At 44.8% G+C, this 21,873-nt stretch overlaps 2 protein-coding genes across 7 annotated transcripts in view; one reads left to right on the plus strand and one right to left on the minus strand.

Annotated features, from left to right (window-relative positions):
• ST3GAL1 (ST3 beta-galactoside alpha-2,3-sialyltransferase 1) overlaps positions 1-21,873 on the minus strand; it is a 76,442-nt gene that overhangs the window by 15,514 nt on the left and 39,055 nt on the right. For 4 of the 6 annotated variants that reach the window (XM_040547279.1, XM_040547283.1, XM_040547280.1 and 1 more), the window contains 2 exons: positions 9,966-10,753; positions 1,251-1,447 (listed from right to left, as the gene is read on the minus strand). In XM_040547279.1, coding sequence (XP_040403213.1) covers positions 1,251-1,447; positions 9,966-10,277 — 509 coding nt within the window. In that variant the 5' untranslated portion in view covers positions 10,278-10,753. Of the gene's footprint in view, positions 1-1,250; positions 1,448-9,965; positions 10,754-11,066; positions 11,259-16,501; positions 16,520-21,873 lie in introns of those variants that run through there. The other 2 variants (XM_040547284.1, XM_040547281.1) reach the window with 2 other exon arrangements.
• Positions 16,253-19,985, plus strand: LOC121064958. Its single transcript, XM_040547285.1, has 3 exons — positions 16,253-16,775; positions 18,840-19,178; positions 19,406-19,985. Exons 1-3 carry the CDS (start codon positions 16,428-16,430, stop codon positions 19,433-19,435), a joined length of 717 nt encoding a protein of 238 aa, XP_040403219.1. The 5' UTR covers positions 16,253-16,427; the 3' UTR covers positions 19,436-19,985.

A 21,873-nucleotide genomic window follows, 5' to 3' on the forward strand; every position in this document is an offset into this window, starting at 1 on the left:
GTTTCTCCCTTGCAGGGGATGCACAGCTATGGGAAGGGTGAAAACTCAGAGCAGAAACACATATCTGAATTTGAATAGTAACTCCTTAGTTACTATTCAAAAAAATCCCCCCTTGTCAGGCTTTCCTGCCTGAATCTGAAAATGTAGGCCAGGCAAGATGAGAAAGTCCATGCAGGAACAGGGCAATCTCCATAGCAAGGGACGCAGAGTTAAGTACAGATGCATCTCTGCTGCCCCACACTTAAAACCTGCAGGATTAATGATTCTTTGCTCCCCTTCATGTATCTGAAGATTTGGTTGGCTGACTGCTTTTGGGGAGGTACTTATTGCTGAGGGCAAGGCATTCAACTGAAGCAAGCTACTCCTCAAATGATTCATCATGCACATTTAGGTACCCAAACCACATCAAAACCCAAGTGGCCTAAGGTGGTCTAACAATTCAAATAATGCTAATCTTCTGTTGATTCACTTTCAGTTTCAGCACACAACTTCCTGCTAAAGATTATGTTGTTTCTAAGAGCATAATCTCACATATTTTCAGTAGTAGTCCTTGCATTCCAGACCCTCTGACCTGCCTGCATTGCTCCCCAAATTGTTCTGCACTGGCAACTGCAGTGTAAAGATGGAGAATGTGTTGGATCACTGTGGTTTAAGAGTTTCTCTGACAGCTTGGCAAGGTCAACTTAGTTGACCCAGATACCTTGGTTGCCCTCTGGGCAGTCATCTCTACCTACCTAGTGTCCCGTTGTATTTCAGTGGGAAAAAATAGCCAAGTATTGGCTAACAAGTAGCTCTAGCCATCCAGTTGTCTTCTCCCTGCTTGTCAACTGACTTTGGCCTTCCCACCTTACCATTGCTTAAGAGTGAACCAGTGCAAAAAGGTCAAATCTGACGCAGTCAGCTATGTGTGCAGAAGATCACTTGTGAGCACTAGCTGCAGAGATAATGTTTATCCAAAATTATAGCTTTTTCATTTTTATTTTTTTTAATCACAAGCAATTCTGAACAGTGCAGAGTAAGCTACAGTATCAACACCTACTTAAACCCAAGAGAGGTCATATTTTTCTTCCAGGCTAAAACATGAGGCCATATCTCCAATGCATTCAGGGGCATAAAATATAGCTTAGATTGGACCTAAGAAGCAGATTTCACTAGATAGCCCCTGAAACGTTGCTTGCTAATTTATCCTGAAAAACACCAGTAAATCTCAAACAGCAGAGACACCTGGAGCTGAGGTGGTGCCCACTTACCTGAGCACAAAGTCATGGGAGTCAATCTCTTGGCCATACTGAGACTGCCGAAGGTTCCCAGAGTTGCCCACGACGGCACACCGTCTGCACATTAAAGTACCTCGCTCCTGCAGCGGGTCCCCATCCGCAGGAATGATCCCAAACAGTTCCTTGAGAGTGTCATTAATATTCTTTGGAGATTTCTCTCCTTGCAGTTTCTGTTGGGGAGAAAAATCACTCCAGGTTACCAAGATAGCTAGCTTTTCTGTGAGCAAGACATAGTTTCAAATGTCTTCTCAAAGACTGATCTTGCTCGTGTTCCTGCAAACGTTGTCTCCTGCGGTGTATGTTACATGGCTTCAGACTGGGAACGAAAGTATGAATTAAAAATATGGAAAATCCTGTCCCATTAACTTTTTTAACCTGTTTTTCCTTTTCTCTTCCTTCTCCTCTGTTTGCCTCACCTCCTCAGTTTCTACCTAGCCACAGATCATACATTCTCCTCAAAGTTGACCCTAGCAGAATAAATGTCCTTCTGGTGTCTAAAAGCTTTGTCCCACCTTGGGCCAGATATCTTCTGTTAAGACACGTATAAGATTTCTTTTAACCCTCCTAAGAAGGACAAAACAGTCTAAGGGAACCTGATGGAGCACAGAAATAGGGCTGAGCCAGTTGGGGTAGCCATGGACACCCTTCCCACAAATTTTGGCATTTGACAGAAGTGGGAGTGTGAGATCTCACTTCTGCTGTTCCGGACTGTGAAGGAACCAGCCACTAGTGCAATAGGAAACTGTGGTAAAGTTAAGTTAGCTTTGACAGCTGGAGATGTAAAACCATCTAAAAAAATCCTCCAGGATGAAGAAAACCACCCCGGACCTTGGTCATTGTGCCTGTTGCCATGGAGGGAAACTCTTTTGTAGCAGCTCTGTGGTGCATGGTGGGAACAAAGGCTGGATGGTGAAGGTGCGGGCAAGCTGCAGGGCAGGTGATGGTGAGACACTCCCTTTCTGGGAATCTGCTCTCTGAGGGCAACTAAAAATGTTGGGGGTGCTGGCAGGCTCACATGAAGCATTGCCCACACTCATGGTGCTGCTTGCTTGCAAAGAGAAGGAAAAGTTCCCGAAAGGAGAATGGCTCCAAAGAGAGCATCTCCCGAAAGGCTCTGCACTTGCTCTGTAAGCCCAGGGCAAGGAGTGACAGGGATGGAGGGAGGAAAAATGCTTTTTCCCACGACTGCCAGCAACAGCCTGGGGTAATTTGGCTTTAGTTTCTGATGTATTTCTCTCACCTGCACCAGGAATTGTTTAATTTGCCATCCTATCTCTATCACACACAAATATATACAGACCTGTAAATTTCGTTTGGTCAGCTAAATTCTGTTATCTTTGCAGACCTACGTCAAGAAACCTTATTTGCACTGAACGGAACAACAGGTCCGTGGAGCTCAGAGCTACAGGACAACACTGGGGTCAAGGGCTGAGAACAAAGAACCCAAAGAAATGTTACCTACAAGAACTTAACCTTCCTGCTAACCCTTCCTAATATATACACTCGTGTATAGACTGCATAAGGTGGTCTACTGTTAAAAGTAGTCAGCACAAAACTCTTGCTGGGCTGAAGTTATTAAGCAGCTGTTATTATCTCAGCTTGTTTTTCCTCTGATGTAGCTGAAGCTGAGCACTGGCAGAGACAAGATAAAGGGCTTGGGTTACCACAGCTCTGAGTCCATTGGGCAGCTCTGATTAGTGACACGAGTCACGGCATCACCAAAATAGTCACTGCCTTCTTCCAGATACATTAATAACAAGCACAGCTCACCCCCTTACTTCGTGCCATTCCTTCAACTTACTCTGAGGGCAGCCCAGAAGAAAAGCCAAGTCAAGCAATCAATGGTTGTACATAAATAAAAAAGGTAATGAGGATGCCCAGACAAGCACTGTCATTATTACGACATATTCGGAGTATTCGGTGGATGGCTCAATTGTTTAATTGCAAAGGATTGTTTTCTCCTAAATTTACATGTGTGATGCTACAAACACATGTTCACGTATCTACACTTGTGTGTTCTGCATGAATCCAGTCTAACCTATATTTAAAATTACTCAATATAAGAAAAACACTTAATAGTAGCCTAATCCTGCAGCCTTCAAAATAAACAGAGGTGTTTCCTAGGTATCACAGAGAGCAGCATCAAGTGTGTAATGCAGAAAACTCCAGCTTTTTCAGAAGGAGCTTGTTTTGAGTTATTTGTGTATACAAATGTGCACACACCATGTGCATACTCTCTCTCTCTGTAAAAGTTGATCTGACTTTAACTGTCTTTAAGAAATGAAACAGAAAACCATCAAACACGCTTCAAAACACTTTTAAGAACATAGTTATTCTGGGGAAAAAAAAAAAAAAAAGTATTCTTGAACTGATTTTACCTGACAAAATTCAGATGAAGAAGATCATTTTCAGAAAATCCTGAGCATCTGAGCTCTCTTTTTAAGTTAAATTGCCTTTTCAGCCAGAATGATAGCATCAGTAAAGGAAAGGAACTGCAGTATTTACTTTTGTTTGATGCATGAAAACGATGTGGAGCATTATCATGGATAGGCACCTCCATTTGCCCAGAACGGGGATCTGACTTTTCTTTCTGATATGCTGCTATCAATTTAGAGTAACTGTATTGCAACCAAATTAAAACATGGTCACCAACACCAGACCCTCAATTGTACAGAATTTCTCCAACAGAGATTAGTACTGACATCAGAGATTCCATCAAAGACCTTAAATAGGATGAGGATTTTGTGCTGAACATCCATACAGTAAGACACCAGTCTCTAACTTATTAAAAGTGCTGTTTTCATTTCCGCAGTGATTATCTGATTGGACTATATTTTTCAAGCCTAATCTTCAATCAGAACTGATAAGTCTTTGACTTTTCAGCAGTATGGAGCAGAACAGGCAATAAAGATGTTTAACTTCAAGACAGATCTCTTTATAAACTTCAGACGTAACGTGCAGCCAGTTCCTTATTGCACAATGTTTACTTGACTTCTTGAAGAAGTCCATTTTAATAACATTATAATTACAAGCCAATTATAGTTCACTTTCCCACACCAAATTTTTGTCCACTTTTTTTTTCTCTATTTTTTTTTTAACAAGCTCCCAACAGTCCGGCATTTCCCATAAATGAACAGCAGTGCAGAGTAAAAGTCTGTCTGTGTCACACAAGAAAAAGCCACATCAAGCCATGGCAGTGCAGAAGGCAGCACAGTGCCTGTTTGGTGCCACCTGGCTCTGCTGGGATGCCATTCTCCCTCCAAGTGGTGTAGATGTGTGCCAGGGATAGGCATATGGATACAGCTACTGGAAGCGGGCTTAAATACACCTAAATACCTGACCCCTGTGTCCTGGGTGAAGTGACTGTATTTCTCAGAAGTCTTTGCAATCAACAGCCATGTGCAATGGTGCAGTTTAAGCTCTTGCCCAAGTCCGAAAGGCATCTTAACCTGCCTTGTGCCCACATAAAATACCACTTAACACTTCAGCTCTAGTCCTCCAAAAATATTTGTCTGGCACCTGAGAGGCAGCTTTTCACCCTACATTGTTAAAAATAAAATACTGAGTCCAGGAGTCCAGATTGAGAAGTTTCCTAATTATTTTAACAGGGAAGATACACTCTTAGCTTTAAAACTCCCCACTTCACATCCAGAGGTTTTCCAGCTGGTTTTACATTTTCTTATAAAAAAAAAAAAAAAAAAAAAAAAAAGCTTAAAGTTTACACAGTTCCTTCTTTAATCCATGAACAGCTTTCCGAAGAAAAGCTTGTTGCTCTTTCTCATGCCACACTGTGCACGCCTCCTTTAAGGATGACCACAAACCTTGGGATTTGTTGCTTTTATAAACTTCTCAGAAGGTTTCCCAAGGCTCTCCGGTACCATCACACCACCAGTGATTGCCAAGAAGTAATACCCAAAACTCAGCTAAGGGGATGCAAGGGGAGGATGTGAATTCAGCCAACGCTGCTCAGAGCTAATTGCTTGGAGCAGTGAGGAGGAAGCTAAAGTCAAGAGAGCCTGGAAGGAAAGCTCTCCCGGTGCCTGTACATCCTGCATCCATGGACAAGTTTGGCACTGTATTAGATACACCTTCAAGATCCCAATATATCAGCATGTAGAAAATATCCTGCTTAACCCATAATCATTGGTGCAGCCTGGGTGCAGATGGAAACATGTCGAGCATGGACTGAGACACAACCTGCGTGGTGGGCAGGTGTAGGTGTGGGTCTGCCCTTCTGCAAGCACATGGCCAGGCAGCCTGGGGAAGCTGGTGTAGCAATACTGTTTTGTCATGGCTTCTCCGTTTTTTAACTGTTTTTAAAAGATAAATAGAGAATAAAACCCCATGAGAACCTCTTTTGCACAGCTACTAATTGCCTTGCTGCAGCAGTTTGGAGGCATTAACACTCAGGAAGCGCTTCCCAGCTATAAAACATTGCACAAAGATTAATCCTAGCATGATCCTGGTGGGGCAAATGCAGGTAATCTCCATTTTGCAGACCGAAGGAGAGGTTAAAAGGCGATCATCAATTTTACTAACGTCTCCTTGGTCTGGAAAATATGACATTATTATTGTTACACTTAATGTCCTGCAATTAGTATACATCAAAGACATTTAGGGGGAGAATACAGGGGCTTTTAAGTGTTTGGGTTGGCTTTGCGTAATGATTTGTGTCTGCCAGAAAACGTGCATTTTCAAATACGAATGTAATGTGCATGTACTATGTAAATAAAACACACTTGCTTGAAGCCAAGCAGAATGACACCAGGTGGGACTGGGCATGTAGCAGGCACTGGGACTGAATTTGGCACTGCCTTCTGCAGGAAACACGCTGCCTTCGGGGTGCTGAGCCCTTGGTTTTGCATTTAAAGTATCACAGACAGCGTCCCAGTTTTAAAGAAGATTCCCTATGATCAAAGTACTTGGGAAAATTTTCTACAAAGAGCATTCAAAATGCATGAGTCAGGTGCCAAGTAGCTCCGATACTGTCTTAAAAATAAGTGCAGCTTCCACGACTTTCCCAGTGCATGTGTTGGGGATGCCCTTTTATTTGCTGTCTGGTGAGAAAAACTTTAAGCCATATATTATGTTGTGTTTTTTTTTTTTTTTTTTTTTTTTTCCTACAACCATAAGGCCTAAAAGCTAACATTTTCTTTTAGATATGCTAATCACACGTCCCCAAGAGCTTTCTTCAAAAAATAAAAATAAAAATCAAACCCCTCAAATATTATAACTCAAGATAAAAATTGTTGTAACGTGGTAGTTTATGAACAATGTGCTACAGATAAGATTGCCAGGGAACCCTGAGCCTGATTTTATTTTATTTACCGCAGCTTTAATCCATCAAGTTCCACAGAGTTGTTTGGGATTGAGAACAGCAGGTTCCCATCTCATATTTTTTGTACTTTCTGACCACCAAAAACAATGCAGAAAACCACTCAGAATAAAACAAGAAAACTATAAATAAATGCTATGCCATGTTACAGCATATAATTTTTGTCCTGTCCCCTTATATACAGGTTACTAAATTCAGTGGAAGAGTCCACAGCATTTGTTTCATAGAACAACAATGGAAAACTTGAAGGGGAGCCAGCTCAGGGAGGTGGGAGAGAAAATAGAAAGAAATGCAGCACGTGACATGAGGTGCCGGCTTCCAAAACACTGAGACTCTCACAGTCCCTGAGGGACGCAATGAGTGAAGGCAGATGGACAGACCGAGAAACACAGGCAGAAGAGACAAAGAGAGGAGAGAAAGAGGAAAGACGGAAGGACGGATGGAAGGAAAGACAGAAGGAAGAAAGGAGATAATTTCTAACAAGCCAGTTACAATCTGCCATTTTAATTGCAGATCACTTCCAATTCCACTTTAAGATACAAAAATCACAGAGCATCTGCAGGGGTATACCTAGGAGGAGAATTTGGGCCTCTGTTCGTAACCTGACTGAATTAATCAAGGTAGAGTTTATCAGCTGTGTAGATTTAAGCAAACAAAAAGCAGTAACAGCCCTGCCAAGAGTCCCCTTGTTTCTGTGAACACAGGCACAACCACGTAGATTTTTTTGACGTTCGAAGCACCAGGAAGATTTCCCCCCAAAAGGCCATATCCCACCCAGCTGGCCATATATTCTCCAAATGCACCATGAATCAGCCAGGCAGGCATGCAAAGAGTTGCAAGCAAGTGAAACCACCCGGTCCTTTGGTCCCAAAAGTCACTTCATCTCAAATACCTGTCATTGGGCTCTGAAATCAGCCATGGCTTTTCTAGAAGTGAAGGGATCCTGACGTTAAGGGACCACTTGGCTGAATAATTCCTATTTACAAATACAGCAAGAGGGTTAATGAGACGGGAGAGCAGACTGAGCTTGGTAGACCAAGTTCTCCAGCAAGGGCCCTGCGTGTATGTGGTCCATATTATGTGGGTCTTGCCATGACTCCAACGTCACAGCCTCATAATACATAGCCCCAGTCACCCTCATCTCAGTTACAGCATAACGAATCCATCACGCTGTCTGGAGTCAGTCCCACAAGCCAAAATGAAGCTTAAACAACAATTAGCATTTTCAGATCTCCTCATGCCTCATCTTTTGAGTACAAATGTAGTAAAAAATCACAAATTACTGAGTTAGCAAAGCAAGCGGCAGTAAAACATGGCCACGAGCACTGTTTTAAGACTGACAGAAATCTCTGAACCACGTTGAAGAGGAGACTAAAAAAGAATGTCAAAAAGGGATGTACCTGGGAATTACCAGCTGTACAAATGACTCTGACTGTCTCAGAAAGGGTCACCCGGATTGGTTGCAATGAGGAGCTGAGGCCATGTCATGCCTTGGTTTACCCACAATGATCTGCTAGAGGAGACAGGGCTCTTTCACCATCTAATCTAGACGAGGGCAAGTATTTTCATTAGTGGCTAACTTACCATAAGCAATGCAGTTTTAGGGGGGCACCAAAATATTTCATGTGTTCTGGCTGAATTTTAGAAATCTTCTAAGATTTACTTTTCCCACCTAAGAAAACGCTGCTTTGATTTTCTGTTCTGAAGTAGTGTATTCCCTTTGAACTTGAACCGAATTTAAAAAATGAATGAAAACGCTAAAAATAGGGTTAGACAGCCTTGAAAATTAATGGCAGCCTTTATATAGGGAAACAAACAAACAAACAAACAAACCACTTTTGGCTGTCCTGAAGGTCTCTAATTTTTCATTTAGCTGAAAAAGAAAGAACCCTCCTCTCCAAAAACCTGTTTCAGGTTGAGTTGATGTTAGATATTTGTGGTTGTGTTTTTTTTTTCAGTTTCACCACAAGAAGGAGAACCAGAAATTCAGACTTCTGTACTGAAAGTCCCATTTTTCTTCCTTTTTTAAAACTTTTTTTTTTTTTTTTTTAAAGAGAGAATGCATTCAAAACTCAAACCTGTTTAAAATCAAATTGGGATCTGAGTGCCGAACTTGAGCTTGCCACCTTCCCTCTTCATGGCTCTGGCATAGCCCAGATGAGAAATGTGAGGACCTAAGGAAGGGCATGTGGGGGCAGCAAGGATAACCACAAGCGACTGAAAATAGCAGTCGTGGCCAAAAGCCAGGTGAAAGGATGCAACAGCTGGAATATGTGAGGCTAATAGCAAAAAGGTGGATATTGTCCTAAAATTAGGATATTATTTAGTTAGACACTGGAGTTCACTAGCATCTTTTTTTCATGAGGAAATGCAAGAGCTGAGGGAGTGTGAAATGATAAATATCAGATCCAGCCCTGTTCCTGCAGCACCTGATGCCTCCTCTGAGACCTGAGTCCTCCCCATGTGAGCAAGAGTTCCTCCTGGAGGGGTGTCCCCACGTCCCCAAACTCCACGTTAAAGGCTGTGGCACAGGAGCCCAAGTTGCATGTTCAAAGAAAGACATGTGAAACTATTTAAACTATTTAAACTATTTAAACTATCTGAAACAAGGGGGAAAGCACCTCATAACAAAACCACGATTTTAGTGGGATGCTGCCGCCAGAATCTATGCTTCAGCAGCTGGGCAGACGGGGCCAGCAAATTCATTTAATGCAACATCTTGTTTCAAGAAAGCATAAAAGGGGCTTCAATTAGGCAAAATATCAGGATGCTCCTTCTCCCCTTTCGTGCTTTTTTTGTGCTGCTGCCTCCCCGTGACCCACTGCCACCTGTGTGCTTTGCAGACCTGCTTTACGTCACTGCCCACAGCACAGCCAATGCTCGTACACAAGGAATGAATCACTTTCTGATTAATCCTGGTAATTATTTACATGTCTCACAGTCGGGAGAGCCCCAGGTGAATTACACACTCCCCAAGAAGTTTTCTTTGCTGCCTTGACAGATGGCAGAAGCCCTTTTTAACCACCTGAAGCACAATAATCCACGTTACGAATTCTGTTTCTAAAAGGGAGGAGAAGGCAATGCCGTGATGTGCAAATCCCTACCTCTGCCAGGGATTTTTCCAACTTGGAGCTATTGAAGGTGCGCGATGAGTGCCTGCAAGCTAAACAACAGCAAGAACACCCACTCTGTCCCACCTCTGCCTGCCTCGTCAGCTGGGATTGCACACATTTTTGGCAGGAAAATGCTATCTTTGCTATCTGCTCAGCATCCCTGGAAGCCTGGCACCATACCCGCCGTGCTGACACCAGGCCGCATCCAGGCCCGCACACGCGCACATGCCTTCCACTTACCAGCCACCACCTGTAGCTGTCTTCTGGGATCAAGGCATTTTGTGAGGTCAGGAAAGGTTGCATAGTTGAATTAAACCTCTGGTCGAACCAGAGGGAATGTCCCAGCTCCGAAATGCACGTGTTACAGCTGCACGGCCTCCTGGGGTACTTGATGAGTTTCCGGACGTGCTCGGAAAACTGCGTGATGATATGTTTAGGATCCCAGGTGTTCGTGGTCACCTGGTGCTTGTAGTTCAGCAGAAACGACGTTACGGTGATGAGCACGAAGGCCAACGTGAACACCTTCACGTTCCTCTTCCTTACGGTACCCATCCCTGTGCGCTGGTGGAGCACAAGGTGGGCCGAAGCTAAGGCAACAGGGACGGGGAGCTGGTGACACAGCCAGTCACCGCCTGGGGCTCAGGATGGACCCACCGATACCTCCGTCCATGGGGGGGGGGAAGCTTGGTTTTCCCCAAATAGGCTGAAAAAAGGCAAAGTTGGGTATTTCCCTTCCCCTTTTCACAGTGCTGGCAAGTCTCTCCCACTGAGGCTTCAGCGAAGACAGATCCTTGTCCTTCCACGTTCCGGAAGATTTAGAGAGGAGCAATGTCAGCATGAAAATTTAGCTTTTCTGTGTGGGAGCGAGCCATAAATTAAAGGAACCAAATCACAGAAAGCAGAGGATGGCTCTTCTTTTTCTCTTTCATTGAAGTTAGTTCACCAAGGATCAGACCAGTCGGGGACGTCCGTTCCAGCAGAGAGACGTGCTTTGATGTCCATTTAAGCCACAGAGAGCAGTTTGCAGCCTGCAGACACACACACACACACGTAAAAAGAAAGAAAAATAAATGTCAGAAAGGCATCGCTCCCAACCTAGTTTCCGTGCTTTCCGCTGCCCATCCCAAAACTTCTGAGCCCTGGACGCAGGGCCAGCAGTGACTTCTGCTGCCCTGTTTGCATACTGACAAGTTGCAGGCTGAAATTTCCAAAAGGGCAGAGCATCGACCTGTGGACATTGAGTCCCTTTGTATCGAGTTAGCCGCAGCTCTCTGGCCTTATTTGAATTACAGCTCGCAGTCGCTTGAATGGCAATGAATCACCTTATTCCCTTAAACTGACCTTGATAGCCACTAGGTATGCAAAGTATTCGTACGGCGAACCAGGTGAACAAAAAGTGTGGGCAGAGGAGGGAGGAGCAGGACCGAGAGGAAGAGGAATCGGTTCCTTTCTCTTCCTCCCCCAGCCAGCTTCATTTTTAAAGGATTGGGGCTGGACTTGTGATTTGGAGAGAGCCAAGCAAGAACAGCTCATACGACCTGGGACAGACGGGACAAGTTAAAGGATAAATGGCCTTTGTTTTGCATGGGTTATTGCTATTTTCCCTCGCTGCCAAGGCAGGTTAGGTACAGCCAGGTTTTGATCTCAGAGGTTCCCCTGAGATCCCAGCCAGGCAGAGGGGGGATGCGGAGGGGCCCAGAGCAGAGATTTAAATAAGCAACAAGTCTCTAAAAGCCAAAAGCCGGATCCCTTCCTCCCACAATGCCATTGTTTCATGGGAAGAAAATGTCTTGTGGTTTTTTTAAAACTTTGGATGTTTGCAAAAAGCCCCCAAAGTGCCATTGCTTAAATAACATTCTTTTGATGAGAAAATAAAAATGAAGAAGAAAACATCAGAGAAGCATCTGTGTCAGAATAAGTGCAGCTTGTGAAAAAGCAGAAGCCTGGCAAACGATGTCTCACTCACTCAGCTTCAGGCTTCTGGCCAGAAAAGAAAGAGCAAAACTGCAACTGTTACCTGTCAAAACTTCCCATTTTAAACTGCTCCCTGCAGGATCCCTCCTGTTTTAGCCCCAGAGCCAAGGCTCGCCCAAACCCAGGAGATGTGGCCACGGGGCTGGGCTGGGCTTTGCTGCCACTTTTTCTCTTGGAGAGCTTCAAGGAGCTGCCCAAGGCCATGGTACTTGTCCCAAGGGTTGGAGATGGTTGCTTGGAGATAGACAGGACTGTTTTTTAGAGGCGGTGGTTAAATATTAACTGAGTCCCATGAAGCCAAACCAGAAAGCAGGAGCCTCAGATCATGGTGGCGAGCCTCTGCTCCGAGTTTCCCCCATGCAGCCCGTGATGGGCAGGCTGTGCCGTCCTGTCAGTTGCTGCTTGCTAAATGCCTTGGGATTTATTTGAAGCCTGCCCCTTACGAATGCATCTACAGGAGCTCGAGGGTTGACAAGTGGGTCAGGGCAGATAACAAAAGGCTTTATTAACCCGGGCTGCTTGGGCAGTGAATTACGCTGCGGCAATCCTGCATGCCTGGCTCCGATAAGGATGTTTTCAAGGGACCCGTGGTGAGTTTTGGGGTAAACAGAGATCTCCCTGGGTACAATTTGGGAATCACAACCCAACAGGCATGGGGGATGCTGCCACCATGCCTTGGAGAGTAAGCATGGGGTTTTAACATCCCTGTCCACACCAACTGGCCTCTGTGCCAGCGAGCAGTCCCAAAGTCGTTCGTTTTACTGGTATGGATGTAGTTGCTAGTCTAAACAAAAACACGGCCTCTAAACCCCCCAGCACTGGGCCAAGTCCCAGAGGCAGATTGATTCTCCATTTATGGGCCAGATAATTCAAAAGCTGTGATGCTGGCGGGGCGACCCCCTACTGCTGTTACTGCCGAGCCAAGTCACTGTTTGTAAACACAGTTCCTGTTCTTCTATTATTTTTAAGTGGAGGAGAGAGGGGGATTATCCAGCCTTTCTTGGAAAAGCCTATAAAATGGGGTATTGTTCATAAAAGACCACACTTACAGCCTCCAAAGTAAACACCCATTTCAACAGATTTTTTTATTTTTTTTTTTAACTGAGTTTAGGTTAAACTTATGTTTAGAATTTGGGGGGAAAAAAAAGGAAAAAAAAAAAAAAAACGGTGTTTAGACAGTGGACTGCAGTGTCTCCAAACTCCTAATCATGCCACCTTTTATAGCACGAGGGGAAGGTGCGAAACCAGAAGAACTCCCATGGCCCTTTTCCACACTGCATACTCTATTTTAATTCTCGCTCATTCCGGTTTCCTGAACGCTCATGTTTCTTATGGGTACTCACAATAGAAAAAATATATATATAAATATATCCTGGCAGAAGGGCTCTGGGGACTATAAATATGATTTAGGGCCTGAGGAAAAGGCATGCTGAAATGAATGGAAAATGCTTTCATCGACTTCGCTGTGACTTGGACCAAGCCCATTTTTTTCCTTCCTTAAAACACGAGTTAGGTCCAAGATCAGGATTTTCTTTCTTCCTTCCTTGAGCTGAGGCCTCCTCTGCTGCATCTGAGACCAAGCACCGTCCTATGGCCCCCTCTGCTTGTGGGTATTCATAAATCCTTAATAAAGAGGTTTTGCAGGCTCCACACTGCCGTGCTAGAAGAACGAAGGGCAGGACGATGCCGAAGCAGCAGCCCCGTGTTTGCTGCCAGCGTGAGACATCGCACGGGGCTGGTGCCTGCCAGGCTCAGCCTTTGGGAACGTGTTTTGTTTCATGATCCTATTTGCACTAGTTAATTTAAATCATTGCAAAGAAGCAGCGTGCAAGCAGCCACAGTCTTTGTCAACATAACTCACCATGACCTTGGCATCGACACATCTACAAACAGGACGTTTTGGCAGCAGACCCAGAAACAATTTCTGGGAACCAAAGGTGCGGAGGTTTAAATTACATGCCCAGCCCTCAGTCCAGCTGCCGTCCCCTGGGAGCTAAACAGGGCTGAACAGCAGCATGCATGTGGCTGGCCTGTCTGTGGGCAGCAGGATAAGCTACCTTAAGCAACTGGGTGCTTAAGGTCTTATCTGCAGTCTGGATTTCTCTTGTTACCTTCCCACCTCCTCCCCCTTCCTACATTTACCCTTGCCCTCATGCACAACACCCTCGGACATGCCGGGATAACTTAGTTCTGCTGCAAACTTCCAATACCAAAATGCAAAACTTCATTTCCCAGGCAAGAACACAGCGGGGCATGTTCCTCCATGGTGGGACCAAAGTGCAAGAGTGGTGCCAGTGTGATTACAGAGTCGTAAAGGAGAGCAGAGCTTAGTCTTTTGTCTAGGCTTTATGAGCTGAAATAAAATATACTGTGATCAATCCATTGCAATTGATTGCGTTCATTGTTTTCTCATATTTTAGAGAGGAACAGAAATAACTGGTTTTTTTTCCCCTCTCAGGGTAGATCTTCTTTCCATTGCAAACTCAAAACCTGAAGAATGTCCCTGGTTGCTTGCCAGCTGGGCATTAGCAGACAAGGATAAAACCACATCAGTTCAATGGGATAATACAAAAAAATTCATAACACCTTCAGGAGATTTTTTTTGACAACTCCACCTACAAACGCAACGTATTCTCACTGTACTTGTTAGGTTACGTGAAAAAGCTTGTCTGTGCACCCAAAGGGGAGCACAAAGAGACAATGGCAAGTGGGGATGCCCCAACAGTAAATACCCTGCCCTGCTGCTCCCAGGCCCATCCCAGGAGCCATCAGCCCATCAGAGCTCCGTTTCCTTAAGCCCAAAGGAGGAGAGGGGCACAAGGGCAGGTGAGAACATGAAGTGTGGACTCAGAAGAGGGGACACCCTGTCTGGGCCCCGGGGCTGAACCAGGAAAGCCTCAGCCCCAGTGCCCAGGTGTGAAACCCACCCAGATGGGTCAACACCAGAGCATCTTTGGGGGCTTGCTGCCTGGTGGCATGGGACACGGTATGGGGTGCAAGGGGAGATCATTTGGGGATGGCACAAGATCATGTGTCTTTCCATGACGTATGTGGCTGGCTATGTACGCATGTATATATGTGGTGTATATATTTGTATGCTTGCCCTGTGAGCATCATCTGGGAATACGTGCCAAGCATGTCTACTGGCAGGACCTGGGCACGGAGCTGCCCCAGCCTTGACGCCCTTCATTTGCTGGATCCAGTCCGATTTCCCCCCAATGGTGCCGAGTGAGAGCAGCAGTGTGAATTACTGTGTGTCAAATCACATTGGCCACAGGCCAAAGGTAATTTCACTGGAAATACAGATCTTGAAGAAAATATCATTCAGGAATGAATGACAGAAAATAATCTGAGCCACGCAAGTGATTATTTTGCTGAGGCCAAATTTACGTGCTTCGTGTTGATTACAATAAAATCATTTCTAGGTGACTTTTATTTGTTTCTAAATATGCAAGTTATTTGCCAATGTTATTTTGAAATTATTGCAGAAATGAAACAAACCTTTAGAAATATGTCTTTGTAAGTGTGTCAGAAAAGAATATTTCAATATTAACAGAATGCTTCATTTCCCGATTTTTTTTTAAATGATGGGTCTTAAATGGAAAAGCATAACAAAAATAATCATTACAAAAATGAGAAAAAAAATCACTGTACTTCTCATCTCCCCAAGTTGTCTATGGTTGAATGTGACCCCTTTTGATACCTGTTTGCTAGCAGAATTCCCTTCTACCGGCACCACTTTGATGAGATCTTTGCTAGCCTGCATTAGATGCCTACAGTTCAGGCTCCAGCCTTCTGGTCCCTAACCCACATTAATACCCAGGTGTAAAACAAACTTCCCTACTTTGATGCCACCAACGTTTTCCAGATGTAGCCTGGTGGTCAGACCAGCGCAAAGGCAACAGGAAACAACATTCTTGTGCAGAGGCATTTCCAGCCTCACTGCTTGAATAGTTCAAAGTTCCAAAGTGCTTTACACTCAGAAACCACATCCCCACCCTCCCTGGTGTGCGTCACCCCGCAGGAGGCTGGCGAAGGACATGGCGACTTGCCGCAGCTAGCCGTCAGGAGCCATCGTCCAGCCCTTTGTGCATTGTAGGGTTGGAGAATGTAGACATCAAGGAGTCGGGACTGGCTGCAATTTTAATTCGTGCTAGAAAGGTCGCAGCAGCAGAACTGCAAATGCCCGTTTTAAGAAGCACAACTACAGTCATCCCACTGCAAAAACCCCAAATACAAATTAGTTTCCCAGCCAAGCCACTGACAGCTGTATTGTTGTAAAGCCTTTTGGCAACACAAGCTATATTTTCTCAAGCATCCTTCCTGCTGTTTTGGGACTTATTCCCACACACACTCCCCGTGAGTAACTACTTGGGCAACCGTTGGTCTCTAAGCACTGGTCCAGGATGAACCACGAGGGTGCAAGGTTAAGTCTTGCTTTGCTGCACCCACAGAGGCCCAGAACAGTTTAGAAGACGTCACCTTGGGGCAGCAGAAAGCCCGTCCCTGGAAAAATACACACAATTTTCTGCCTCAGTTCTGCGTTAAGTCCTGGAAAGGAACAATGGATGGGACTGTTTTATTCCAAACCACAGGCTTGTCTGCCCTGCCCTGGCTCATCACTGGCTACCTCCCACTGCCAGGAGCTGGCTGACATTTAGAAAGAAACACTTCATTGGTCTGACACCTTGCCAAAGACCTTTGAGCATAAGGCTTTTGCTACGTGAGATGTATTGTGCAATTACGAGAGCCTGGCAACCCTTCACAGTTAAACACAGGGCAGAAACAGGAACCTCCCTTACACAGACAATGCTGGGAGCCCATGCAAGACCTCTGGTCCATCTCCCCCAACTCCAGGCGATGGGACTCAAGAGGAGTCAAGGTCCAGAGGAGGTCTGTAGACACAAGGGGATGCTGCACGTGCCCCGGTACGGCATGTGCCCCTGCCTCTGTGATTCAGCCTTTTCACGGTGTGACTTCACAAATGCTGCTGGCCCCACAGGACTGGCAGGAGAAGGTGAGCTCCATCCCTCCCGGACACCAAAAGCCAAAGGATGCAGTTTTGGAAATCACCAGGTGACCCATGAGGGTGGTGAGGCACCGGAAAATATTGCTGTGGATGCCCCATCCCTGGAGGTATTCAAAGTATGGTCAGATGGGGCTTGAATAAACCTGGTCTGGTGGGAGGTGTCCCTGCCCATGGCACAGGGGGTAGGCTAGATGATATTGAAGGGTCCCTTCCAATACAGACCACTATGATTTTAGGAACCGCTGAATTTGCTCTTTTCCATCTGTAACTTAATTAACATCAAAATGTGTTTTGTTCCTCTGAGCTAACTGGTAGCTCTCGCCCGTCCCTCTTTACCTCCTCACAGGGGTGACAGAGGTTCTCCTGTCCTGACTGCCCACAGACATGGAAAAGCAGCTCCAAATCCCACCTGCCTTTTAATCAGTGAGAAAACAATCTGCCCCATCTCTGACCACACTGTGAGGCACAAAGCTCTTTGACCACCACTGTCAAAAAGGGTGACAGTACTGAAGTAGCCCGGTGGTATACTGCTTGGATTGGTAAAATGCTCACCTCAGGCAACTCCAATTAATCATATCAACACGGCCTATATAAAAATGAAAAAAAAAAAAAAAAAGGTCAAAAAACAAAAACAAAACCACATGTTCAGGAATATTTAAGCCATGAGAAAAAGTTGCTCTAAACATATCCAAAGGCAGCAACTCCTCCATGTTTCTTGAATTTGGAGCCAGCTCTTGGGCGTTGTTTCATCCATCGCAGTGAATAGGAGGAGAACTGGAGGTGGTTTATAGAGCGTAGCTGCATGGCATTTTAGGTGCTAGAGATCTGAAAAAAATATCATGACTCGTGTCTTACCAGTGAGCAGGTCTGCTGGCAGGCTCAAGCTGGCCAGGTAGGCAGGAGATCGCCCTGGTGCTCCAAAACAGCCTTCCCTGCCCACACACCTAGCAGGTCTGTGCAGTCAGAGTAAGCAAACAGCTTTTTGTGCAAGATGTGTCAAGGATTAGCAAAAACTTGGGTGGGGAAGTTGCGTTCTGCTACCTCAAAATAAATCTTTATCTTGGCAGCCCTTATCAGGCGCATTGCTGAGCCATCTGGAAGTGGAATCTCTACCGTGATGCTTGAGGAAAGGGCTCGAGGCTCTGGCCTGGGAAGTGTCATGAGCCTGCCGGCACCCTTGGGTGCTGAGAGCTGCCAGCCCTGCCTCCTCCCTCTGTGAATTAAGTTGTTTTGTCCTCCGGTGTTGTGGGAGCATTTGCAGCACTGAGAGCTTCCCCCTCCCTCCCACACTAAGTGTTATTTCCTGCAAGGGGTGTTTTCTTTAGAAAAAAAAAACGTGGTGTTAATATGCAGGATTATTGTGCTGTCCTCCATGGGCTACAATTCCTACTCATCTCTTCAATCAAGCAGGAATTTTTGCTTTGAATGGGACTAGAAATGCCATGAAAGATGTTCTGCTCTGCACAAAATCTCCGACCTCACCTATCTACCATGTCCGTGGCAGAGGTCATCTCAGGAGCTGGGCTACAGGACAGCTCCTGAGGAGCTGGTGCAGCCAGAATTGGGTGTGAAGCAAAGTTTTCTCTGATCAATGGAGCTTGCATCAGACTTTACACGAAAATTGGCTCAGGAAAAAGTAACTTGCTGGGTTTAAGTGTTTGCTCTCCTGGCTGATCCCGGTCAAAAGATGCTGATGCTGCAAATTCATTCCAGGATCCCGTCAACCTGTCACCTTTCTGATAAACACCACGTGCCCTACTGCCACCTCCTCAGAGCATCTGACCTTCAGCCTTGGGAGAGGAGTGAGATGTGGTCTGGGGTGAAGGGCAAGGCTGCGTGGAGCCTGGTTTTCCCCTGGTGGCACCAGTTGTGTAAGGCTGACATTCACCTGGGTCCCAGTTATCGTTGGGAAACACAGAGGTGATTGCAACTGTGGAGACAAACCCGTGATCAATTTATTTCTGGAGGGAGCTATAGTGTGAGCAAATTGCTGTTTGTATAATGGCCCTTTGTTACTAGTGCCGGGCTTGATATCATGCCAGGCTCAGTAAAACATCCCACTGCTAATGTACCAAAACTCACCCACATAAGCCTCTTCTTAACTCTTCCAGGCAGTGACGGTGCCAGGGGAGCGCTCAGCCATGCCTGCAACCCGTGAACCAGCCACCCCTCGCAAACCAGCCCCTGGGTGTCTTCATCATGGGATAAACTGGGAGAGGCCAGTGAGACGGGCGATTAACTCTAGCTTATGGGCAGCTCCACTGCTCATCTGTTCATGGTCCATTGCCTTGGCTCAGCCCTTGGTTCAAGCATTTGAAACTAGGAGCAGCAGAGCAAGAGCCATCCTCCCAAGCTATGACGAGCAGAGATTAAGGCCAAGAGAGAGGCTGGAGGCTGCCAGGTCTCACCAGGGCTGTGCTGGAAACCAGCAGTGGAAAGACATGCTGCAGGTAGCAACATCCTTCGCAGCCCCTCTGCCTTGCTAGAAAGTGATTTTTGGATGAGGAGCCCTCCTTTTCACACACACTCAAAAAAACAACAACTCTGCTTCCCTTGTAGTACCTCATTTTCTTACATATTTTTCGAAATCCCCTTCCCCACAGACACATTTCATGTTTTCAAAGGTAAATATATCACTACAAACTTTAAAATATCCTTCTCCTTCCTCATCCTGCAGTTGGCAACGCTGGACAGACTCATAGGATGAACCTTCTGGACTGTGAGAGCTATTCTGTGGTGGGCCAATACCCACCGATGGGCTGGGCTGGGACTTTTGTGTTGTCTTTATATAAGCTGGCACATCAACAGCCGAAAGCTGGGGCAACAAATACAGTAACTCCCCTGTGAAAATCCTAAACTAAAAGTCATACATGGTATGTATCTCTGTGAATTGCTCTACTTCCAACAGTCCTTGAAAACATCTGAACAGAAGACTGGGTACATTAAAAATTGTTGTTTGATACCTTTGACATCCTCTGATGGCAAAGAGTCCATGGTGACAGAGTACCTCTATGTTCAAACCCTTCCCATGCCATTAGGTGGTATTTAGTCTGGGATCAAGCTCTGCTAGCTTTTGCTTGGGAAAACAAGAACTATCGAAGGGATTTCCAGGGCATCCACATATGTTTCTACTGAGCATAACTCTTTAACAGATCATGATAGGACAATCCTAGAGCTGCATCTGGCAAGGAGTTTTCAAGAACAATTTGGGGGAAATTTCCTTCTCTTTTTCTTTCTCTTTTTCTTTCTTTCTTCTTTCTTTCTTTACTTTCCTTCTTTTCTTCTTTCCTTCTTTCTTTCTCTTTCCCTCCCACCCTCCCTTCCTTCCTTTCCTTCCTTCCTTTCCTCCTTTCTTTCTTTCTTAGGGGGGTGTCAGTTTGCTAAAACTATAACTTTGAGGATACAATAATTTTCCATTTTCTGTTTCAGTAAATTTTTTTTTAAAAAGAGGACTCTTTAACATTTGAAATAAAAAGTTCTAGTTTTCATCTTGCAAAAAAACTTATTTTAGAAAATGTGTAGTTTATAACAATTAAAGGAAAGCAAAACATTGAGAAGAACAAAATGAAAAAGCTCTAATTTCACTCATAGGAGAAGGGTTAAGAAAATTTCACCTCTTCTTTTTAGTTTTAATTCCTTTTGGGCTGACTATATATATATATATGTTTTAAAATCTTCCTGGTTTCCCAGAGACAGTAAGAACACTTTCAGGTAATCCAAATACAGAAGGACAAATTAACGGTGGCAACAGCAGTAGTAGAAATAGAGGCAAGTTAAAAATATTGTAGAAGTGCATTCCTGTACATGCATTAGTTTCAGTTTTATAGGATTACAGAAGAGGATATAGGATTATTTCAGATTAAAGGACACTTTAAACTAAAGGTAGAATTCAATCACATTGACAGCAGGTGTTTTGCTAGCTTGTCTACGAGTATCCAGCCCCAAAATAGTCACCAGTCTATTTCTTGATTAAAACCAAAGGAAATGTGACTATAAATACAGCTGTTCATGTGGAAGACGCTGCAAGGAATATGTTGTGAGGCACCTTGATTTCTGATGGTAAGAACGTGATTAACACACTGCAGGGACCCTGAGGGCATTATAATTCTAAATCCAGAGATAGATAATAATGATAAAAGGGTAGATAATAATGATAAAAGTATTGTCAATAATCCCCCAAACCTAGGAAACGTTTCCAGGCCCATTGGAGCATCTCTAACTCTCTTCCCTGGGATTCCTGCCTGGGAGCGCTACCAAGCAGTTGTTGGCACTGCAGGGTTGTTAACTCCTGTTCACAACTAACAGCCTTTCTCTTACAATCAATGACACCAACAGATATGGCTCTGCATTAAACATTTATTCATCAGACATGCTGAATTCATTCTAGAGAAGGTTTAACAGCACCACAGGGGGCTCCTTCATAAACGTGGGATTGAAGCTTAGTTTTTCCTGTGCTATGAAGGCACTGGTGTCGACCTGCCCACAATAAAATTCATAGGGTTTTTAGCACCTGTGTGCAGTCTGGACCTGGCAGTCCATGCAAGCTACGGTATGTACAAAACAATACTTCCAGGTTTCCATTTACTGTGCAGGCTTCTGAGAGATTGGCAGTCACAGGAAGTTTCTAAGGAGTCAATAAGACATTAAAAAACATATAGATATAAGTAACGCATGCAGTAATTAATATCCTGTGCTGCAAGCCAGAATTACAAAGCCATTATGCAGCTACTTTAATTGATTGGTCATTTATACACCCTTAATAGGAGCACTTGACCTATTTGGATCCACGTGCACTGTGTGCTCTTGCTCCCAGCCCACACATCATCCAGCCCCTGTGCACATGGGGATCTTCCCAGGCCAGCTGTGAAGTTAGTTTTCCAGTTCGGAAAGAAATGAAGGGTTCAGGCTGCCTTTTGTCCCTAATACCTGATGGACAGAAGTAGTTGCCCCAAGCAGGCAATTTGAATCCAGCCCTACGATGCTCCATCGGTGGAAGCTTTGCTCTGGACTGTGTGGCAACTGGGATATAGAAAACTGCAGGATCTCAGTGAAGAAGAAATTGTGTCTTTTTGTCCAGACTTTTCAAGTGTTTGTAGAGAAACAAAGATTAGCATACATCAGAGTGGCACAGAAAAGGCTTCCCAT

This window comes from Cygnus olor, chromosome 2, assembly GCF_009769625.2.
Source record: "Cygnus olor isolate bCygOlo1 chromosome 2, bCygOlo1.pri.v2, whole genome shotgun sequence".
Lineage (NCBI taxonomy): Eukaryota > Metazoa > Chordata > Aves > Anseriformes > Anatidae > Cygnus > Cygnus olor.